We start from the raw sequence: 24,794 nt of genomic DNA, 5'->3' as shown, positions 1-24,794 counted from the left end.
TCCTGGAGTGAAGAACCTTTAAAAGATGTCACTACAGACTGTTTTATTCTCAACTCCTTGAGTTCTGCTTCTGCAAACTTCAACTCCCTCAAGTGAAAATTTTCAATGAAGAAAATGACTCCTTTCCAAAAGGTGGACTAAAACATGTTGCTATGCTAAAACTATTTCAATTGCTCCATCAGCAAAGAAACTGTCTGGAGCACATAATCTTGGCCATCAAAAAGGGACAGGGTAAATATTTGTGTTAGGACAATTTCTCAAGTGAAAGAACTGGCAAGTGAGACTAATTGGAAGGCTCCTATAAAGAGCTGGCACAGGTATGATGGGCTGAATGGCCTCTTTCTATACTGTTTGACTCAGTGGAGTCACTGACAGCTTGGACCTTGCCCTGGCTGTTTTGGTGGGATGGAACATGAGCAGCTACTGATGGATGGAGAATAAATGGTTTCATGTCCCAAAAGGCAGTAGATGATGGAATTTAATTGTACAAACCTTTAGTAGGTGTCAAAATGTGTGTTGTGTACTAAATCTATCAGAAAACAAGTGTGAAAATTCAATTACATGACCTTACTTCTCATAAAGGAACAGTTTTAAAATACTGATTATTTGATAAAATTTAAAAAAAAAGAAATTCACAAAACTATGCAAATTTAAAACACTGATCAGGAGGTGTTCTACCTCTTAGATGTTCGTAAGAAATTATCAGGATTATAATTTTAATTGTAATTACAATATCCTCAACTGGGATTTTTAGGTGGCTGGTAATTATTGGGAAAATGCCCCTGAATTCTCACTCTTAAAAGCTACCCAACAAGTTGGACAGTCTGTGCTGCTGTGGAGGAAGGTGGTTGTACCTGTCACATGAGTATGTAACAGTGAAGCTATGTACAAGTACTTTGTCTCTTTCCTTATTCTTGAAAGAGTGGAGGTTTGCAGTTATTGAATGAATCGGGAGATAAAATAAAAGTGAGCTTATTACTCCCACGCAGTCAGCTTTCAAAGTCTAAAACTTGTTTCCTTTTTTTTTGTTGAACTTACTTATTGAAACGTTCACCCAAATTTAGATTCCAGTTAACGCTAGCATTCTTTACACTCAAGATAGCTTTAAATTAAGGGTCTTGAGATTCAACCACAGTGCTGTAAACTAATGGGCCTGTGTAAAGGCATTTTGAAAAGCACTGCACAGCTAACTTGTGGATCTGACTCAAAATAATAATTACTGGAAAGAGATTTGCAAAGTTAAGTCTTGAAAACATCTAATTATGCAGTTGAAGCTCAAGCAGATTTCACAACCAATTATTTCACGGTGTGGTTGCGTGTGTGCTGATGTCATTGGTGAAATGACTGGATAGCACAGCAGTGGTCTCTTCTTTCACACAACACAAGGGTGTGTCAACTCCCGGCTGCCCATTGTGCCAAAGCTGTGTCTGACTCATTCCTTTTGCACACATTCCCTTGTTTCAGGCTTTATGATTGGAGCGGAAAATGGAGAAAGATTGTGGCGAAAATGCGAATTGAAGTACAAATCAGCCAGGATCAAATCCCTAATCCCTTCCCCCCCTTCCCCCCTAGTGTCTCATTTGTTAGTCAATGTTTTTGCTTGGGTGTCTGTCCAAGTTGGTGGCTTTCTCCACCAGAGAGAAAGGCATTTATTGGCCTGTGCCCTATTCTTACAGGTCCCCTCTCACACATTTCCTTGGAAGTGTTAATTCCTCAGCTGGACTGGCAAACCCCTCAGATAATTGACACATATAAGTGGTCATTACTCATGAGCTAGACACTTTCAGCTACTAAGTGTAATCACAACGATCCTATCCACAAGTGCGTGTAACATATACTCTGCCAAGAGTGGTTTATTCAGGACAGGTTTACAACCACTAACAATGGAAATACCACAGACACACCCTCTTAAACTCTAACTAACAAAATGTAGACAACATATTGACTATCATATTGATGATGGCTGGGCTCAATGATAATAGGTATGTTTAACGATCTGACTGTCCTTTACAGCTTCCAGGCAATGCATAGTTAACATCTGTTAAACATAACTTGTAAATGTTAGGTGGAGAACCGCCAAATCTCATGACATTTAATGTTTCATTCAGACTAAAAGTACAAAGACCTCAACACCTGTCAGCCAGGACGGCTTAACTGAACTGGCTTCCAACCTCCTGTATGTTTACCTTCCTCCCATTGAGGAAATGAATCACTGAACTCTCCAGAGATGTATCACGACTGAAATTGTGAAATTTAAAGCATGGAGATTAGAAAGGCAGGCCACAAAACCACGGGCTCCTGGGGGTATCGCATGAACTGGACATGGAGCTCCGACGGCAGAACGGAAAAGCAGCAGCATCAGGCAGTTAATTAACAAAAAAAGGGAGAAAAATGCAGCATTGAATTCAAGCAACTTGCCAGCTCAGTAACTCAAACAGCGCAAAAAACATGATTTTATAAGAAGTGTTCTTTATCTAATTCATTATTGCTGTCAACTATTGCCAAAAGGTACATTTAGAAAGACATCAGTAAAAGTTTAATTTTTCCATTTTACTGAAATATTATGTTGTATACAATATGTTTCATTTTTCAGAAAATGTAAAACAAATCTCACATTTAACTCAATGACAGCTGGAGTAGAATGGTGGCTTCGGCTTACTCGTGGTTGTACAAGCTACCGGACAATTCACACTCCCAGGCAATGCTGGTGATTATTCCTCACGGCCGCACTTGAAAATGAAATGGCTTTGACAAGCACATTGCCTTCTTTGGACTGCAAAGACTTCTCAATAATTATTGCAGGAGTACACTTATTCCTGAAACAGCATTACTATTGGAGAAAACTGTATATCTGCTCATCATCTCATTGCTGCTTGTTGAATCATGCTGTGTTCAAATTAGCAATCATGATTCCTACACTGCAACACTGACTACCCTTCAATAGAATCCCTACAGTGAGGAAACAGGCCATTCAGCCCAACAAGTCTATGCTGATTTTCCAAAGAGTATCCCACCCAGACTCATACACCTGCCCTATCCCTGCATTTACTCATCATTAATCCACCTGATCTGCATATCTTTGGACTGTGGGAGGAAACCTGAGCACCTGGCTGAAACACTCATAGACACAGGGAGAACATGGAAACTCCCCACAGAGGGTTGCCAAAGGCTGGAATCGAACCTGGGACCCCTGGTGTTGTGAGGCAGTAGTGCTAACCACTGAGCCACCGCACCAACCCAGTGCTTTTGGGTACTTCAGGATGCACAAAAGGAGCTATATAAAATCTAGATTTGGAGATGCTGGTGTTGGACTGGGGTGTACAAAGTTAAAAATCACACAGCATCAGGTTATAGTCCAACAGATTTAATTGGAAACACACTAGCTTTCGGAGCGACGCTCCTTCATCAGGTGGTTGTCCAGGCGGTTGTCCACCTGATGAAGGAGCAGCGTTCCGAAAGCTAGTGCTTCCAATTAAACCTATTGGACTATAACCCGGTGCTGTGTGATTTTTAACATTATAAAAACAAGTTCTTTATTCTTAATTCGGGTGAAACAAACAAGGGAAATGTACATTTACAATCATTCCAAGGAATTTGTAAAGAATGGCAGGGTGGAGGAGAGCATTGCTCGTGTCCCTCCACAATCATGGATCCTGGATTTCACTTCACAAACATCCAACAGAGGAAGGGAACCTCCCCATCCTCTGAACAAAGACTTCCGAGGCAACTAATGGGTCAGAGTCACAATTGTTTTATCTTTTCAATGAGCTGAAAAACGTTTTTTTGTAAATTAAATTAGCCTCAAAATATTGACTGATTTTCTGAAAATAATTGTATGCAATTTTAAACTAACCTGAACTCCAGATGCATGGTCAGATCTGGTGCAATGTGAGTTTTACATCTGTCTGCCTTCGCTCTCCAATTAAATCAACACCGTGATTCAGAGGGGAGGCGGTGGCCAAGCTGTGTTTTCACTGCACTTTTAATTCAGCAACCCAGATAATGTTCTGGGGACTTGGGTTCAAATCCCACCAAGGGAGAATTTGGAATTTGAATTCAATAATCGGGAGATAAGACTTTCATGAAGCCAGTGCCAATTGTCAGGTAAGTCCCGACTGGTTCACTAATGTCCTTTAGGGAAGGAAATTTGCTGTCCTTACCAGGTCTAGCCTACATGTGACTCCAGACCCACAGCAATGTGGTTAACTCTTAAGTGCCCTCTGGGCAATTAGGGATGGGCAATAAATGCTGGTCCAGCCAGAGATGCCCACATCCCATGAATGAATAAAAAAACATTAAAACAATGGGGGTAATATTGGTGTGGGAGGGGATGCAGAATAAAGAGAGAATTCCACTCAATTCCACTATATTTTCAAACTGCAAGTTAGGCTAACATTATATCTAACAATTAAGATGAGCATGCTCAGACACAGACAGAGATACTGAATGGACTGCTCGATAATAGACATGCTGTTATAAAATAGAGTTTGGTATATGATGTAGTGTTCTATCTTGTAGCCTGTCTGACAACTGATGAAATATGCTATTAGTATTGGGGGCAGCTGGGCCTGTGCCATGTTATAGATAGTTTCTCTGATTTCTATGCTGTTAGTTGATCTAACCAAATCTTTGTCAGACATTTATCTCCTAGGGAAATCTTTCCGCATGAATATAAAGCACAATACTGCACTATTACATCATTCTCAATAGTCTAGATTTTGTTCACGAATTCTCATTATCCAACTGTAGTTCTGATATGAACACAAGAATACTAAAAGTGACACCAGGACACACAAGTCCATTTGTCGTTCTGTTACTACTTCAAGGTTATCTCATACTGTGGTAACCTCTTCCATATACATGCTCTGTATAAGCATTTAACAAAAACCAGTACATTCACACTGTTGTCCTAATGCTGGTGAAAGTCACTTACCAAGAAGTACACCAGACTTCCACTTGATGCTTTTCTCTTTGTTTGTGTCCTTCTCTCAGCTCAAATTCATCTCTTCTCTCGGGACCAATCTGTGACTGAGAACTCACAGGATGTCATTACACCAATAAGAAGGTGTAGATGGGACAAACTCACTCTGCAAATATACCTTGGTGCACCTGGAGCTGCAAACAGTTCTTGGTCTACCTGTACCTGAAAATGCTTCTCTGATGACTGTACCTGAATACACTTCTCAGTTTACCTGTACCTGTAAACAGTTCTTGGTGTACCTGTACCTGCAAACACCCGTTGATGCACCTGTACGTGCAAGATTTCTTGGTATGCCCGTACCTGCAAACACTCCTTGGTATACCTGCTGTTGGAATATCTGTATCTACAAACACTTCTCAGGATACCTGTACCTGCAAACAGTTCTTGGTATACTTGTATCTGTAATCAGCCTCAATCTACTGTAACTGCAAATACATCTCAGAGTAGCTGTATCTGAAAACAGTTCTTGGTCTACCTGTACCTGAAAACACTTTGTTATACCTGTAGCTGCAAATAATCCTCAATCCCTTGTATTGTAGCAAGCTTAAATGTGTCAGTTAGAGCCACCATCAAATTCTTTTGGCAGGCAAACTCACTTTGTTCCAAGTAACAATATTTCAGAATTTACTGAAATCAGTCTCAGGACCACACAGTGAACCCATGTTCGAAGCTACAACAGAAGTTAAACATAGAGCAGACACAGACAATAATTAATTTACCTCAATTCCTTCTGCAGCTCTTACCTTAAATCCGATGTCTCCTTTCTTGCAACACAGGCAGGCGAGCATGAGGAAGATAAAGGTGAAGAGACCGGAAAAGGACACGGCTACCACGGCAAGTGAGGAGGACCACGTGAGTTCACCAATTGGCATCCCATCTGAAAAGATAAAAACCCACCGGACTCATTTTAATCAACTCAAATTGTCAGATTAACCAGAGTCACAAAAGTTTTACACACAGCACCATGAATTTCTTGAATAAGGTTCAAGATACACCTTTCAAGAATTTTCTACAGTTCACATGAAATTGTTACATTTTGCAGAAGTCACTAATGACCTTTTGCTTTGGCTTTAATCAGTTGAAAATTGCATAAAGTATATTACCTGACACAGTCTGGAACTATAAGCGACAATGTTAGTGACATTTAATGTTCAATAGACAATAGACGCAGGAGTAGGCCATTCAGCCCTTCGAGCCTGCACCACCATTCAATATGATCATGGCTGATCATCCTTAATCAGTATCCTGTTCCTGCCTTATCTCCATAACCCTTGATTCCACTATCCTTGAGAGCTCTATCCAACTCTTTCTTAAATGAATCCAGAGACTGGGCCTCCACTGCCCTCTGGGGCAGAGCATTCCACACAGCCACCACTCTCTGGGTGAAGAAGTTTCTCCTCATCTCTGTTCCTTGTGCATTTGATGAACAAACTCCCAACTGTTTACTGAGTCAGAACAATGATGAACGTATCCACTTGGATTTCACATTTCAGAAATGTGGGGTAGATCACGCCGAACTACCCACATGGTAGGTACATCAGGAAGGGATTGACAGGGTACATCTCATTTTGAATGAGTATAAAGGGGCTGAGAGGTGACCTAATAAAAGTCTTTAAAATTCCAAGGAGTTTTGATACAGTGCAGACAGAGAGGATGCTTCCTCTAGTGGTGATCATAGAGTCATGCAGCACAGAAACAGACCCTTCGGTCCAACTTGATCATGCTGACCAGTTTTCCAAAACTAAACTAGTCCTAATTGTCTTAGTGTAGCTGAATGACATTAACACAAGATACCAGCAAATAATATTCATGCTGCACAGGTACCATGAAAGGACTAGCTCCAACTACAGAGAATGCAACCATCTCCCATCATAGAAGTAACAAAAAAGATTGATGAGGGCAGAGCAGTAGATGTGATCTATATGGATTTCAGTAAGGCATTCGGCAAGGTTAGATCTCATGGAATACAGGGAGAACTAACCATTTGGATACAGAACTGGCTCAAAGGTAGAAGACAGAGGGTGGTGGTGGAGGGTTGTTTTGAAGACTGGAGGCCTGTGACCAGTGCAGTGCCACAAGGATCAGTGCTGAGTCCTCTACTTTTTGTCATTTACATAAATGATTTAGATGCGAGCATAAGATGTACAGTTAGTAAGTTTGCAGATGACACCAAAATTGGAGATTACAACAGGATGTGGACCAGATGGGCCAATGGGCTGAGAAGTGGCAGATGGAGTTTAATTCAGATAAATGAGAAGTGTTGCATTTTGGGAAAGCAAATCTTTGTAGGACTTATACACTTAATGGTAAGGTCCTAGGGAGGGTTGCTGAACAAAGAGACCTTGGAGTGCAGGTTCATAGCTCTTTGAAAGTGGAGTCGCAGGTAGATAGGATAGTGAAGAAGGTGTTTGGTATGCTTTCCTTTATTGGTCAGAGTATTGAGTACAGGAGTTGGGAGATCATGTTGTGGCTGTACAGGACATTGGTTAGGCCACTGTTGGAATATTGCGTGCAATTCTGGTCTCCTTCCTATTGGAAAGATGTTGTGAAACTTGAAAGGGTTCAGAAAAGATTTACAAGGCTGTTGCCAGGGTTGGAGGGTTTGAGCTATAGGAAGAGGCTGAACAGGCTGGGGCTGTTTTCCCTGGAGCGTCGGAGGCTGAGAGGTGACCATATTGAGGTTTACAAAATTATGAGGGGCATGGATAGGATAAATAGACAAAGTCTTTTCCCTGGGATCGGGGAGTCCAGAACTAGAGGGCATAGGTTTAAGGTGAGAGGGGAAAGATATAAAAGCGACCTAAGGGGCAACTTTTTCACGCAGAGGGTGGTACATGGATGGAATGAGCTGCCAGAGGATATGATGGAGGCTGGTACAATTGCAACATTTAAGAGGCATTTAGATGAGTATATGAATAGGAAGGGTTTGGAGGGATATGGGCCTGATGCTGGCAGGTGGGACTAAATTGGGTTAGGATATCAGCTCGGCATGAACAGGTTGGACCGAAGGGTCTGTTTCCATGCTGTACATCTCTATGAATCTCTATTCAATTGCATCACCATCACTTCATCCCCCAGGTCAGCATCCTGGGGATTTTCATTGACCAGAAACTGAACTGGACCAGTCATACGTTAGCTACAAGAGCAGGTCAGAGGATAGGAATTCTGCACTGACTAACTCATTTCTTAACTCCACAATGGCCATCAATAATCTACACATCAGGATTATGGTGGAATGATCCCACTTGCCTAGATGAGTGCAGCTCCATTAATACTCAAGAAGTTTAATGCCTTCCAGGACAAAGCTGCTGCTTGATTGGTACCATTTCCATGAAATTCACGCACAGTGGCAGCAAGCTGTACCATCTGGAAGGTGTGTACTGTCGCAATTCACCTTGGCTTCTCCGACAGCACCTTCCAAATCTGTGACCTTTACTACCCAGAAGGACAAGGGCAGCGGATGCATGGGAAAACCACCACGTGTGAGGACTCCCGCAAACCTTGCACCATGCTGACTCAGAATTACATTGCTGGCCCTTCCCTACTGCAGGCTCAAAATCCTAACAACTGGTTCCTAACACCTCCCTTCCATCTTGGGCAGGTTCAAGAAACAGTGCCTCACCGTCATCTTCCCAAGGGCAATGGATTGAAAACAAATGCTGCTGAATCCTGTGAAGGTAGGAAAGGGCGTTTAAAACACAACGCCACCTGAAAATCCAAATCAGAAAAAACCTCTTTACCTAATGAGAGGTGAGAACTTGGAACTTGCTGCTACAGGGAGTCGTAGAAGTGAATAGTAGAGATGTATTTAAGGGGACACCAGACATGGATATGAATGGAGAAGGAACTAGAGGATTACAATGGTAAATGTGGATGAGAAACAATGGGAGGAGGTGCTAGTAGAACACAAACATATAAAATGATGAAGGGAATGGATAAGATAGAAGCAGAGAGGTTGTTTCTGCTAGTGGGTGAAACTATATCAAGGAGGTATAGCCTCAAAATAAGGGGGGAGCAGATTTAGGACTGAGATCAGGAGGAATTCTTCACCCAGAGGGTTGTGAATCTGTGGAATTCTCTGCCCAGTAAAGAAGTTGAGGCTGCCTCGTTAAATGCTTTTAAGGCAAAGATCGATAGATTTTGAACAGTAAAGGAACTAAGGGTTATGGTGAGCAGGTGGGTAAGTGGAGCTGAGTCCACGAAAAGATAAGCCATGAAGTTATTGAATGGCGAAGCAGTCTTGATGGGCCAAATGGCCTACACCTGCTCCTAGTTCTTATGTTTATGCTGTAAACCCCGCAATGGGCTGAAGGGCCTGTTTCAATGTGCTATACCCTATGTAATTATGCAAAATATTACAGACTACAAATATGTAAATACATAAGAGACTAAAATGCACAACATAGTCAGTGTACTCTCTGTGATTATACTTTGGACTTGTATGTTTTTTTTCTCAGAAGTTGTAGTCATGGAATAATCACCATTGACATGCTGCCTGAATAATATATCATTTCTAAAGACAAGATTACACATTGGTGGAAAAATTTGTAATTATCACAGCACAGCACAGGACCGGGCAATGAAACACATTTCCATTTTCAGTGTAGGATCAGCCATTCCGAGATCAGGTGCAGATGGGCAGGTAAAAAATAAAACTTCTCCTCTTCCCCTGGTGTGGAAGTGCCGGTGTTGGACTGGGTTGGACAAAGTTAAAAATCACACAACGCCAGGTTATAATCCAACAGGTTTAATTGGAAGTGTTTGCTTTCGGAGCGCTACTCCTTTGGCAGGTAGCTCAGTACTTCAAATAAAGCTGTTGGACTACAACCTGGTATTCTGTGATTTTTAACTTACAACTTCCTGACAACCTCCAGAACTCTACAGTGTCCCCTAATCCTGATATTTTCCACAGCTGTCTTGTGATTCATGAAGGGTGGGTAGGGTCTGTCCCAGTTTAGCCATTACAGGGTTATGTACTCAAACGTTTTGCTGCTCTTCTGTTGAGCTCCTTCACATTTGCTCTTTCTCATCGATGTACAAACATCTCTGGCCTGGTTCCCACTGACATCGGAACCAAACAAGAGAAATGTATCTCCATTTCCAAGCATTTGACTCATTGATAAGCATGACATTTACACCCACAAAATGAAATACATTGTTGGAAATAGTCTTTAAATGGAGGCTGCATGTAGACAGCACTACAGCCAATAACCCCAAGAATAAGGAGATGTTTAGACAGATTTGGGGTGGCACCTTGGCTCAATGGTTGGCACTGCTGCCTCACAGTGTCAGGGACCCGGGTTTGATTCCAACCTCAGACGACTGTCTGTGTGGAGCTTGCACATTCTCTCTGTGTCTCAGTGGGTTTCCTCCCATAGTTCCAAAGATGGTTAGGTGAATTGGTAATGTTAAATTGCCCATCGTGTTCAGGGATGTGTAGGCTATTAGTCATGGGAAATGTAGATTAATAGGGTAGGGGAATGGTGGGTTACTCTTTGGAGGGTTGGTGTGGACTTATTGGGCTGAATGGACTGTTTCCACACTGCAGACATTCTATGATTCATATGTATATGTAGGGATAAAACTCATTGACACCCTTTAGATTAATGAGGATTATATATAGTCTAATACGGTGCAAATGAGGCAACAGACCCACATATATTGTATTATTATCTTAAGTTACTAAAAACAAAAATGACCAAGATTATTTTGAATCTTAAATGAGTCACGTGTATAAATGTTGGGAACAAAATACAATCATCACTTTTGTTACCCAGTATCAGCACCATGTATTTCCAGCTTTTGGTTAGTCTCACATCTCCTACCTACTCTGATCTCGATCCAATTCCACAGCAGTCATAATCTACCACTTTGAAGCAAAATGATGACTTGAAGTTTTAAAACTTAACATTTCAGTTTTGATCTGAGAGCTGTAAAATTACATAATCACAGAGCCCTTAATCCTCACGCAATCTGAAGGGAACAAATAAAAGGAATTAGCCTGCGTCAACCTGTCACTCGGAATGTCTTTTGTAGAATCTGGACTGGTCATTATAATTTTTTTCATTTTGCAAACTCCTCAGTAAATCTATTTGTACAATGTGCTGACGGCACAGAAACAGGCCGTTCACCTTGATAGTTTCATGACTGTCTTTGTGCTACATACAAACCTCGTCCCACCCTCTATCATAGTTTCTCGTTCTCTTCTGGTGCTTTTCAATCACCAATTATTATCACTTCGCCCAATCTGGAATCATTCAGCAGTTTTCTTTTATCTTTTGCACTATTTTATATGCCATAAAATCAAAGGAATATCATATCAGGATACTCCCCATCCTGAAAAATGTTTCTCTTTCTCATATTATAAACACAAGTCAGTGGTCCATGCGACTCTTCTGTCTTGCCTGGCTTCTTGATTCTTTCAGTCTTCCTCTTTCAGGTCCCCTTTTCTGATGGTCCATGCAGTCACTAAATCTGCTTCCCAGACAATGCTCCATACCCCTCTGCTAGACCAACTACTCAATTTAGCACCCAATTGGTTAAAACAGCTGCTTCATAAACTGTTGAACCTGCATTCAGCTCCCAAATGACAGGGCAATATTTGTTTATGTTTCAAAGTCAATACGATGCAGAACTATAAGATGGCTGTTCAAACATTGTGGCTTCATTGCAGAGAGGCCTCTTAATGGGATTGCCTTTGTGCTCATTGTTGGGACAAATGGCCGCTTTCTGTGATTATGGCAGTGAGGAAGGTGTTTGGTATGCTTGCCTTTATTGGTCAGTGCATTCAGTACAGGAGTTGGGAGGTCATGATGTGGTGTGCCGGAAATGGATTTGGCCACTTTTGGAATATTGCGTGCAATTCTGGTCTCCCTGCTACAAGAAGGATGTTGTGAAACTTGAAAGGTATCAGAAAAGATTTACGAGGATGTTGTCAGGGTTGGAGGGTTTGAGCTATGTGGAGAGGCTGAACAGGCTGGGGCTGTTTTCCCTGGAGCATCGGAGGCTGAGGGGTGACCTTATAGAGGTTTATAAAATCATGAGGGGCATAGATAGGGTAAGTAGTCAAGGTCTTTTCCCTGGGGTGGGGGAGCAGAACTAGAGGGCAACGGTTTATGGTGAGAGGGGAAAGATTCAAAAGGGACCTAAGGGGCAACTTTTTCACATAGAGGATGATGCATGGAATGAGCTGCTCGAGGAAGTGGAGGAGGCTAGTACAATTGCAACATTTAGAAGGCATATGGATGGGTATATGAATAGGAGGGTTTGGAGGGATGTGGCTCAAATGTTGGCAAATATGGCTAGTTTAATTTAGGATATCTGGTCTGCATGGACGAGTTGTACATCTCTGTGACTGTATGCTATTCTGCCCTATTCCATATCGGGGCCCAGCCCATCCTGCCAGTCCTGATGGTGTCGAATTAGTATCAGCGGAGTCAGTAACCTGCTTAAGGTGGAGATTGAAGGAAACTGGAGGTAAACCTCTCGCTCTCTCATTCTGAGATAGATCCATGGAGCTCTGACAGACCCCGCCTTGTTTCCCATCTCTTTAACATACAAATAGTTGGCAAGCTTATTTCACCAACACATCAATGGTCTTGAAGGAATCCAGCTGAAAATGTGTTGCTGGTTAAAGCACAGCAGGTTAGGCAGCATCCAAGGAATAGGAAATTCGACGTTTCGGGCATAAGCCCTTCATCTTGAAGGAATCCATCATTATTCACTTGCTTGGAAAAAAAAGTACATTTTCCAATTACTTGCACTTCCCTATTTGTCATGGCGTCCAGGTGACTGTAAAGTCTTTGGAAAGATGAGTAATCCTGTGTGTTCTATTTTCATCTGAAGAAACCTCCCTCAGGTTTTATAAATAGATATTATTAAAAAGAAAACTGACACTCAGATGACTATGAAAATATGAAGATAGGGGACCAAAGGTAAGGTCAGAAAAGTAGGCCTTAATGAGTATCTTGAAACAGGAGAAATAGGCTCCTGGTCAACCAGCTCCATTTCTCAATCCCTTCTCAATGCTTCACATTTTGCAAGATTTACCCCATATTTATTCAAACTGTTAAACTATAACATGTCAAGGGCTAGCCTTTGAATAATGAAAGAGATAAGGTCTTTAGTTACAAGCAGGTGCTGCTGTTTCTAGAGATATATTCACACTATATAACTAGATTCCCTACAGTATGGAAACAGGCCCTTCATCCCAATGTGTCGGAGACTGAGGGGTGACCTTATAGAGGTTTCTAAAATCATGAGGGGCATGGATAGGATAAATAGACAAAGTCTTTTCCCTGGATTGGGGGAGTCCAGAATTAGAAGGTATAGGTTTAGGGCGAGAGGGGAAAGATATAAAAGAGACCTAAGGAGCAACCTTTTCATGTAGCGGGTGGCATGTGTATGGAATGAGCTGCCAGAGGATGTGGTGGAGACTGGTACAATTGCAACATTTAAAAGGCATCTGCATGGGTATATGAATAGGAAGGATTTGGAGGGATATGGGCCAGGTGGGGCTAGATTGGGTTGGGATATCTGGTCTGAAAATGTGTTGCTGGTTAAAGCACAGCAGGTCAGGCAGCATCGAAGGAACAGGAAATTCGACGTTTCGGGCCAGAGCCCTTCATCAAAAGGCCTGCCACTGGGATATCTGGTCGGCATGGACGAGTTGGACTGAAGGGTCTGTTTCCGTGCTGTACATCTCTATGACGCTGAGTCCACACTGACTCTCTGAACAGTAACCCATCCAGACACATTCCCCTAAATAATACACCTAACACTATGAACAATTTAACATGGCTTATTCACCTGACCTACCCATCTTCAGATTGTGGGATGAAACCAGAGCACACAGAGGAGACCCACACAGACACAGGAAGAATGTGCAAACTCCACACAGTTGCCCGAGGCGGGAATTGAACCCAGGTCCCTAGCACTGTGAGGCAGCTGTGCTTGCCACCATATATTAAGTCATTCCCACAAAAAGATACCTTGGATATAGGAATTGAAATCCTGCCAGTCTAAGTGTCAGCTTCTCGATCAATATCGCATGTTAGTTGTTCTGATTGTCATCATGGCTATCCGTCTAGGTTGAGGATGTTGGTCTTTGTTACGTTGATCTATTTATGGGCTCTCAAGTGGCTTATGAATCCAATCTTGGCTTTGAAAGTTCTTCACATTGAGGACAAGTCGTTCCAGATGGCAGATCGGGCTTTGGTTGCTGCTGCCTTGCTTTCCCTTTTCTTCCCCTTTCTTCTCGTTCTGCCCCTTTCTTCTCGTTCTGCCCATCTTCGGAAGTTGCTGTTCCTTCTCGGATGATAGTTTGCCAGAGTTTCCTGTACTTGGCACTGGTTTCCCAGTTGTTGATGCCGATGTCACATTTCTTCATGTTGGCTTTTTAAATGTCTTTGAATCCCTTCTGTTGTCCACCTCTTTTACATTTACCTTCCTTAAGCTGGGAGTAGAAGGTTTGTTTTGGCAGACGTTTGTCTTTCATCCGAACAATGTGACCGCTCCACCTTAGTTGGTTCCTGATGACCGAGGCTTCAATGCTTGTTGTTTTTGTTTCATCCAGCACGCTGACGTTTGTTCTTCTATCCTCCCAGCTGATAGTCAAGATCTTTCGAAGACAGCGTTGATAGTCCAAAAGTTGTTCCAGTGCACTAAAGACAATTTTGGATCTCCTCATTCAGATCGACATTGGAGGAGAAGCGATTTTCAAGTTACGAAAAGTGGTCCACGTTTTCCAGGGTTGTTTCGCCAAGTTGAATTGATGATTCTATCTGATTTGTCTCAGTTGGTGATGGTTGATGGATGATCTGAGTTTTATTGGAATTGGTGGTAAGTCCAAGTTTGGTGTGTGCACAGTTGAAGGCAGTCAGAATCTGTTGTGGGTAGTTTTCTGAGAGATCCGCAACACTGTTGTGATCTGCGTATTGGAACTCGATGAAGAAACTCTTCGATGTCTTGTTTTTGGATTTGAGACGGGCAAGATTGACAAGTCAGCCATCTGCTCTGCAGACAATTTCAATTCCTGGGTTTAGGTCGTCCTTGATGATTGTTGCAATAAAGATGCTGGACAAAGTTGGGGCAATCACACACCCTTGTTTTACTCCTGACCTGACTGGAAAAGGCTCACAGTTACTGTTGCTGACCATGACTGTGGCAAGCACGCCATCATGGAGGAGTGCCAGGATTCGAAAGGACTTTTCAGGACAGCCATAGGTGGATAGGACACCCCACAGGAGCTCCCTTGATTCTGAGTCAAAGGCTTTGCTGAGGTTGATGAATGCCATGTACAAAGGTTGAACTTGTTCGCGACACTTTTCTTGTTGTCGCCTAGTGAAGATCATGTCGATTGTTCCACATGATGTTCTAAAACCAGCTTGTGTCTCCAGAAGGATCTTCTCAATTAAAGGCTTGAGCCGGTTGTTCACAATGTGGGTGAGGATTTTTCCTGCTGTTGCTAACAGGGAAATTGCACAATAGTTTCCACATTCAGATCGATCGCCTTCCCTTTTGTAGATGGTAATGATTACTGAGTCTCTAAAGTCTGCTGGTACATCTTCATTTACCCAGATCTTGAGGAGAAGTTGATGCAGTTGGTAACGAAGCAGGTTACCTCCAGTTTGATAGACATCGGCTGGTATTCCATCGAGTCCAGTGGCCTCATTGTTTTTCGAGGCTTTGATTGCCTCCTTGACTTCTTCAAGTGTTGGTATTTTGCTGAGCGAGTCGTCAATGGGCTGTTTTGGAATGTAGCTGATCACGTTCCAGCCAAGTGGGATGGTTTGATTTAGGAGATCTTCAAAGTGCTCCCTCCCTCCCTCCCACAAGGTGACAATCCACAGAGAGGGTTGTTCTGATTATGAGGATGCAGACATGAGAAAATTATTAATTATAAATCAGCGTCCGGTTTTAAATTCTCCCATTCTGAAGGCGGGTCACTGGATGCTGAAATTTTAACTCTGCTTTCTCTCCACGAATGCTGCCAGATGTGCTGAGTTTTCCCAGCAATTTTTGTTTTTGTTCCTCATTTTAAATGTTGGTCTATAAGCACTGAACTACAGATTTGCGTTTTGCTGTACATTACGAGCTAGGAAGAATCAACTAAACATCTTAATTCTTAATTAATGAGATGCAGCATTGGATTAGCAGAGGAATTCGTCAATGACATATTTAGGCTGGTTTTACAGCAGTCATTTAGAGTGTTTTGTTGTTTTACTGGTGCTTGCACCACAGAAACAGCCTGCTTAAAAAAGCTAACAATGTGGGATCTAACTTCATTGCAAACACCGAAATCAGAAAATGCAGCCTGTTTTCAGATTCAAAGCGCCTGTTGTAATATCTGTGCCACTGGAAGAGTTGGCAGAGAACTGGGGCATGAACCATTTTCAGTAGGTTAACAGCCTTTAGTAGGCATCCTAATTGGGGAGTGAGGCGGAGATAAAGTGTTAGACTCCTCTGTTGAGGTGGAGAAATGTAAAATAGCAGTCATCGAGGGGAGTGAATCGAGGCCCACATTCCTGATGAAGAGCTTATACCCAAAACGTTGACTCTCCTTCTCTTCGGATGCTGCCTGACCTGCTGTGCTTTTCCAGCGCCACACTTTTCGACTCTGATCTCCAGCATCTGCAGTCCCCACTTTCTCAGAGGCCATACAGCACCTCTTAAGCTGAACCCAAGGTTACAGGAAGCACAGCGAATCAATGAGAATGTTTTCTCTAAAAACGCACATATAATTAAGTAGAGATTTTACAGCTCTGGGTTTCCTAACTGCGAAAGCTTGTTTTGCTGGCCATAATGTCAGTTAGCTCAATTGGCTGGATGGCAAAGCAGAATGTGCCAATTGCGCAAATTCAATCTCTGCACTGGTTGAGGTTGGCATGATGGATCCTACCTTCTTATATTCACCCCTCACCTCAGGTGTGGTGACCCTCAGGTTAAATTCACCACCAGCCTAAACTCTCTCCAATGAGAGAGAAGCCCAATGGTCCTCTGGGACTATGACAGCATGACTTGGGGGTTGGTAATTCAGTTGGCTGGTCTGCAACAGAATGAGGCTAACAGTGTGAGTTCAATTTCCACACTGGCTGAGGGTACCATGAAGGACTCTCCTTCTTAACCTCTTCCCCCCCCCCCAACCCTTGTCTGAGGTGTGGTGACCCTCAGGCTAAATCACCACTAGCTCTCTCTCTCTCTCTCTCATGTAAGAGTGGGACAATGGTGACTTTACTCATTAATGAATAATGGAATAGGGTGGGAAACAGTATCTGGGCAATGGCAACATTGAGAAGAACACATATTCTCTTCCAGGTTCTTCCTCCTTCAATGGTTTCCATATAAACCAAGCAATGGGAGCTCTGTACTGCTGAGAGCTCAACTCCAGTTGAGTGGTCAATTTAAACTACATGAAACAAAATAATTAAGGTGCAGATGAGGGATTCTTTTCAACACTTTTATACCATGATGGACAGTCTGGTCATAGTCAGAAGGGAGTCATTAGTGCTGCCTTTGCTTCCTCAGTTTATTTAGAGTCATTGTGTCATACAGCATGGAAACAGACCCTTTGTCTAACCAATCCATGCCAACCATTATCCTAAACTAAACTGGTTCCACTTGCTAAGGCTTGGCTCATATCCCTTTAAATCTTTCCTATTCAAGTACTTATCCAAATGTCTTTCAAATGTTGTAACTGTGCCCTCATCCACCACTCCCTCTGGAAGTTCATTCCACACACAAACCACTTTTTGGTGTAAAAAGGTTGCCTCTCATGTCTTTTTAAAATATTTATCCTCTCGCCTTAAAAATATGCCCCATCGTCTTGAAATCCCCCACGCTAGGGAAAAGACACCTACCATTCACCTTATCTATACCTCTATAAGGTGACCCCTCAACCTTCTATATTCCAGTGAAAAAAAGTCCCAACCTATTCAACCTTCCCTTATAATTCAAGTCCTCCATTCCCAACATCCTGGTAAATCTCCAGCTTAATAATATCCTTCCTATACCAAGATGGCCAGAACTGGACCCAGTTCTCCAGAAGAGGTCTCACCAATGTCCTGCACAACCTCAACATGACATCCCAACCCCCATACTCAAAATGTCTGAGCAAGGAAGGCAAGTGTGCGGGTGTCAAGTGAGGGTGTCACTTAAAAAAAAAGCCTGGTTGTCGCTTGACAGGAAAAAAAATTGAAAACTTTAGCCAGTAAACAAACCTTCCTTCCTCCAGGGAAGTGCCTGAGCTTCACTTCCTGTTTCCTGCAGCTGTACATTCTTGTGACAGTTCAACAATGTCCTGTAGGATTTGACCCACCTCTGTGTCTCCTCCCCCACCCACTCCAAACACCAAGAGAAAAGACAGCATTTGATAGCATCTATAGCATCATCTTGGCAGTGCATCCTGAATGGGCTGTTAAACAGATGGAGATTATGAGCAGTATTCTGCACCCTCTCACCTGCCCCCCTGAAACAATTGCCCATGTCACGTGGTCATGTTCCCTGTGTGAGAATTATCAATAGTTGGACGTATAAAGCAGCAAAGCTGGACCAGAAGCCTGGTTTGCATCCAAGGTCCACGCATACACAGAGGACTGATGAGCAGCAACTCTGCAGATATTCCCCCTTCTTAGCCCAGAGGTGCTAAGGCCAATTGTAACAGCAGCTGAGATCAGCTCACTCAGACTGGACCAGTGATTAAATCTGGAAGCATCTGGCCTGAATAACTAATTTCTCACAGGCAAACAGCAGAAAAACACAGCCTTTCGCTGATTATGAAACACAACTTCCCTGCCCCACTGAGCATCTGTTTTATTCACGGTGGTAAAAAGCCCAGGCAAATTGACTTTTACATAGTTTTAGCTTGACAGCGAGATTTGCCCCAAGGTTGCAAACGTTTTCTTTCTCATTTCCAACATCTACAATCTGGGGCTCAATGTTAGTCAGCATTAGTCTCTCTCCTCCTGGCATATACCACTGAATATGAATAAAGGACAGGGCAGCTGATTCACACAAACCTCTGGTGTCTGCTCACCTGATTCATCCATTTCAGTTTCACTGTCAATGTGAGACACACACCACTGACTGTTTATTGGTTGTGAGGAGGAGGGCCTTGCTCACAGCAATGGTAGCAAACAAGGACAGCCCAGCTCCCTGTGATGAGATGCACATCAATAGGTATAATCTACAGAAAATGTCTCCAATTAGTCCACGGTAGCAACAAATTAACGCCCGAAATGGAGAAAACTGCAAACTTTGGTCCATCTGGTAATTTCCTCGACTCCACCATGGAGACCACTTTTCCAATCATCAACGGCCCTCAGCTCTGTCGCTGCCTGACTCTCCTCTCCTCGCATCCTAACACCCCCTGTGGCTCAGGGTCAATTTTGCTCAGTAACGCTACTCCGCAGAGCCTTGGGAATGTTTTACCATGTCAAATGCACTATATAAATGCAGCTTGTTTTTGTTTGTTATTAGCATTTATGAGAGCAATGCGATGCTGAAAAGCAATGGGAACATGTGGTTTTAAATGGGAAATGCAGCACGCAATCCTGTCAGATCGATCCACAGTGACATAACCATATGTTCCTTAATAAATGAATATAATCCTGGCAATCTGAAGATTGTTCTGCATAATACTCATTGCAAATGAGCCTGAAGGTTTGTTTCATAAGGAAATTGTGCTGCTTTTGAAACTCTCATCATGATATTTTATGAGTGACTCCATACTGTGTAAAATTGAGCTGAATAATTCACAGACATTTTAATGACAATTTCTTTGCAGCAAAGCATTATAACCAAATGCCCAACAGTTATAAAAGCCTCGGATTGCAAAATACCTGCTGCTGTGTTTGACTGAATTGCAGGCACAGTCAGTCACTCAATGTGATTTATCCAAGAGTCACAGTGACAATATATAGTGGGGAAAAAAATAACTTCCTTGCAGTATGCTGGTTGGAACTGGGACAATGACAAATAACAAAAGCCTTTGTTGCTCTGTGAAAATGATGGCAATGGTTCATTAACCAATTCTGCCATCAACAAATTGTATCCTCTTTCAACATTATTGGTTGGCAGAGTGTTTCTCAGTTTTAGTGAACATGTCAGCTAAGCAATGCAATGCTAGTGCTATACCATTGAAGGTGAAACAAACTGAAGCAAATAATTTTCATGTTTAAGGGCATGCAGAATCACACAACTGCATCAGAACAGAGGCAAGGTTCAGAGTTACTGCAAACTGGATTTTTCACAAGGTCAGCATTAATGTCATACAAGCCGGTGGGGGATTAACAACTTTACCATGGTGACTATTTTCATTGCAGGCCACACCCACGGCAAAAGGAAAATGTTGCATTCACATAGCGCTTTTCACCACCTCAAGCTGTTCTGAAGCATTTTACAGCCGATGGAATACTTCTGAAGTGCAGCTGTGGCTATAGTATAGGAAATCCAGTCTCCAATTCGTGGGAAACAAAACAAAACCAAACCAGAAATTGTGGGAGAAATTCAGAATTGTTCGGGTGAAAGGTCGTTGGACTCGAAACATTAATTGTGTTTTCTCTCCACAGATGCTGCCAGACCTGCTGAGTTTCTCTAGCAACTTCTGTTTTTGATTATTTCAGATCACCAGCATTCATTTTTTTTATCTCATTTTAGCCAATTTGTGAGTTTGACAATGCACAAACACTAATTTGATAATCAATCTTTTTTTTAAGTTGATGGTTAAGTGATAAATATTGCTCAGCCCAGTCACTAGTGCAGGCAAGTCAGTGTTTTCGGGATCCCAACACAGATCAATTGGAAGCGTTAATAGTGGAAAAGGCTCCAGGCTTTAAAATGCCTGACCAAATCCAAAAAAATGGACCAATAATTCATAAAAAGGAGTCCACTAGGGTGGACAAAGTTAAAAATCACACAATATCAGGTTATAGTCCAACATTTTATTTGGAAACACTGGCTTTCAGAGTGCTGCTCCTTCAGGTGATTGTGGAGTATAACATCGCATGACACAGAATTTACAGCAAAAGTGCACAGAGTGATATAACTGAAATTATATATTGAAAAAGACCTGGATTCTTTGTTACATCTCTCATTTTTTAGAATGATCATGTTGCTTTCAGTTCTTTCATATGTAAATAGGTGGCTCAGTGGTTAGCACTGCTGCCTCACAGCACTAGGATCCCAGGTTCGATTCCAGCTTCGGGTGACTGTCTGTGTGGAGTTTGCACATTCTCCCTGTGTCTGTGTGGGTTTCCTCTCACAGTCCAAAGATGTGCAGGTTGGGTGAATTGGCCATGCTACATTGCCTGTAGTGTTAGGTGGAGAAAGTGAGCGCTGGAGATCAGAGCTGAAAATGTGTCGCTGGAAAAGCGCAGCAGGTCAGGCAGCATCCAAAGAGCAGGAGAATCGAAGAAGGGCTCACGCCCGAAACGTCGATTCTCCTGTGCTATAGTGTTAGATGCCTTAGTTAGGGGAATGGGTCTGGGTGGGTTGCTATATGAAGGTTCGGTGTGGACTTGTTGGGCCGAAGGGTCTGTTTCCACACTGTTGGGAATCTAATCTAAAAATCCTTTATTGCTGAATGCCAACTATGTGTATCTCAGCTGTCTCTCAAAAATCATGCCTTGTCCCACTTGTAGTGTGTGCATGTTGTCAAGGGGTGACACGTTAAAGAAGCCCTGAATCTATGTGCAGTTCCTGTGAAGCTTTCCCACTCTAAATACCTGGGTCCATGTTAATGATGGGAAAGTCAGCTCATCATGTTGTTAACTGTGCCCTCCCTCCATGGAAGTGCGACAGCGCCACCAATGGCTTGGGGGTTTCATTGCAGCATGGCAACTTCACACCGACACATCCCAAAGGCTGACCTGGAAATGGGAGTCAAATAGGATTTTCTACAGAGACTGCACTGCATTTGAGCATTTCTTCTCTCTGCTGCCCCCTACCTGCTGCAGAATCCAAAGACCGCTTTGGGGATAGGGTGGATGGGGGCTGCTGGGTGGGTTACTCTTCAGAGGGTCAGTGCATCCTCTTTGCGTACTGGAGGGATTCAGTGATCTGCAAACTCTGTAACTTGTTTTTAAAAAAAGCAGCTTAGTTTCAGTGTCACTGAAACAGAATTCTGCATGCAAGAGCTGATTCAGCAGCTTTAACAAATACAAAGCACCAGCCAATTAAATCCTGCACACTACAATCATTATAGATGTCTCCTCATTAACCTGCTCAGAGACATTCTGGCACACTGCTGGAGGCCAGTGAGATGTGAACCCCGGCCCTCATGGCTCAGAGGGAGGGACACCACTCCTTTAGAACAAGAGTCTCATGGAATTCACCTTTCATTGTCTGCCACAGTAGGATTTCAACCCATGCCCTCAGAACATTCGCCTGGAAACATGGATACACCCCACGGCCATTAGAGCTAGAATAATATGTTATCACCATATAATACTGCACCAAGCAATATAAATGGCAACCACACAGTCTGCTGTACTCATTTTCAAACCGACACCTGCAATTTAAAAGCATTTAGCTTCTGATTTTTTTTCCCAGTTGTTGCTGCAATTGGATTTAATCATTTATGAAAGTATAATGAGATACATTAGTTACTGTACAAGACATAACTGTGGAACTAATCATTCCCATGTAATAGAACTGCACTACTCGCTGTTGTAATGAAGATTTCATTTTGATGAAGTGATTGTGTCCTTATTCCAATATAATTGTATTTGTAAAATAATGGAGCTTGTCTGTACATCGGGAATGAGCTTACTTATCAGCCTCATCATTTTATTGAAGTCACTTTCATGACCTACTCCCTGCAGCCAAAAAGGGGTTTAACAACAAAAACAGGCTGAGATTCCTCACCTGCTTCTCTGTTGCCAGTAGAGGTGATATGGAGGTGCTGGCGTTGGACTTGGGTGGACAAAGGCAGAAGCCACACAACACCAGGTTATCGTCCAACAGGTTTACTTGCTCTGAAAGCTTGTGGTTTCAAATAAACCTGTTGGACTATGTGTGACTTCTGACTTTGACGGCAGAGTTGTCCACAAGTGAGACTTAAGACCAGTGCAATACGGAGTGTTGACTCCCCCAACCCCTTCTTGATCCCTTTATTTAAACCAAGGAGTTTTCTGCTAACCTGTGACTCTTCATGGAACTATCTCAAGGGTTTTCAGAGTGTTTGCCTCCAATCTGATGTGCACCTTTCATTGTCACCCATTCTTTTTAATGTTTCCGTAAGATTGAATTTTCCATTCCCACTCCACCAAGTGGGTGCCTACAACACAATGATTATTTGCATCTACATAAAATCTGCAACTTCCCATCTGCCTTATTGGCGAACCTAGACTTCTGTTGTTTTTAGCTTTTGTATTTTTTTCAGTACTTTGCTGTGGTTAAAAGATCCTTGCCTTCTGACATGAAAATAATTTTATTGGCCGAAGTGTTGATGTCCTTTTCCCACTCATTTTGGTAACGTTTAGCAAGACAATCAATGCCCTCGGAACTGCAGACAAAAAAACAATTTTCCTTAACCTCAAAAACATGACTAAAGCAATTTATATCACAGAACAAACAGAATGCATCCAAATCTTCTTGTTTCAATAAAGAACAAGCCAGGTCATGTGTTGTAATTATATCTATTTACTTTGTACTGTTTTTAAATATTCCATCAATGTTGAGCTCTTCTTACCAAGTAGCATTGGCTTGGATTCTGAGTTATCATTTCCAGAGGGTAACAGACTCCTTGTCCTGACAGTTGCAGAGATCCGTGCTGTTAACTGTTAACTGTCAATTGAGCATTTAACTGTACTTATGATCCAACACCAAGATTACGGTTTACAGAGCTGTGGCGGCTCCTGCCCTACGATTTGGCTCTGAGATGTGGACTGTCTTCAGCAGACAGTCAAGGCCCTGGAGCAGTCCCGAGCTGAAAATGTGTTGCTGGAAAAGCGCAGCAGGTCAGGCAGCATCCAAGGAGCAGGAAATTTGACGTTTCGGGCATCAGCCCTTCAAGGGGGGGAAGAGAGCTTCTTCAAGGAAGGCATCCTTGCAAGAGGATTCGCAGTAGGTTAAAATCTTCGAGGAGAAAGTGAGGTCTGCCAATGCTGGAGATCAGAGCTGATTCCTGCAGAAGGGCTTATGCCTGAAACATCAAATTTCCTGTTCCTTGGATGCTGCCTGACCTGCTGCACTTTTCCAGCAACACATTTTCAGCTCTGATCTCCAGCATCTGCAGACCTCACGTTCGCCCTGGAGCAGTCCCACCAACGCTGCCTACGCAAGACCTGGAAATCTGCTGGGAAGACAGATGTACCAACACCAGCCGCCATGACCAGGTCAACATCCCCAGTATTGAGGCACTGACCACCACCCCCACCCCGATCAGCTGCGATGGGCTGGGCACGTTGTCTCCACGACTGAGACGAGACTCCCCAAGCTGGTGCTCTACTTCCAGCTCTGAAATGGCAGGCAAGCCCCAGGTGGGACAGAGGAAGCACTTCAGAGATACCCACAAGGCCTCACTGGGGAAGTGCGGCATTCCCACAGACACCTGGGAATCACTGGGGCGAGACCGTCCGAAGAGGAGGAGGAACATCCAAGAAGTCGGCGAACACCTTGAGACTTGCCATCGGTAAAAAGCAGAAGCCTGGCAAAAAGTGGGGAAGGAGCGCACTGACACACCAACGGCCCAACCAGCCCTTTCTGTGACCACCTTTTGTCCCAGGTGGGGCAGTGTCTGCGGGAAGCAATATTGGTCTAGACAGCCACTTATGGACTCATGCTGAGAGGGGAGAGTCATCCTCATCTGCAAGGG

General features: G+C 43.0%; 1 protein-coding gene across 3 annotated transcripts in view; it reads right to left on the bottom strand.

Annotated features, from left to right (window-relative positions):
• aatkb (apoptosis-associated tyrosine kinase b) overlaps positions 1 to 24,794 on the bottom strand; it is a 456,234-nt gene that overhangs the window by 117,097 nt on the left and 314,343 nt on the right. For all 3 annotated transcript variants that reach the window (XM_060844816.1, XM_060844815.1, XM_060844817.1), the window contains exon 2: positions 5,725 to 5,858. In XM_060844816.1, coding sequence (XP_060700799.1) covers positions 5,725 to 5,853 — 129 coding nt within the window. In that variant the 5' untranslated portion in view covers positions 5,854 to 5,858. The remainder of the gene's footprint in view (positions 1 to 5,724; positions 5,859 to 24,794) is intronic.

Source organism: Hemiscyllium ocellatum, chromosome 25 (genome assembly GCF_020745735.1).
Source record: "Hemiscyllium ocellatum isolate sHemOce1 chromosome 25, sHemOce1.pat.X.cur, whole genome shotgun sequence".
NCBI lineage: Eukaryota > Metazoa > Chordata > Chondrichthyes > Orectolobiformes > Hemiscylliidae > Hemiscyllium > Hemiscyllium ocellatum.
The sequence above is the reverse complement of the archived record's forward strand: the minus strand, read 5'-3'. Positions and strand labels throughout refer to the sequence as shown.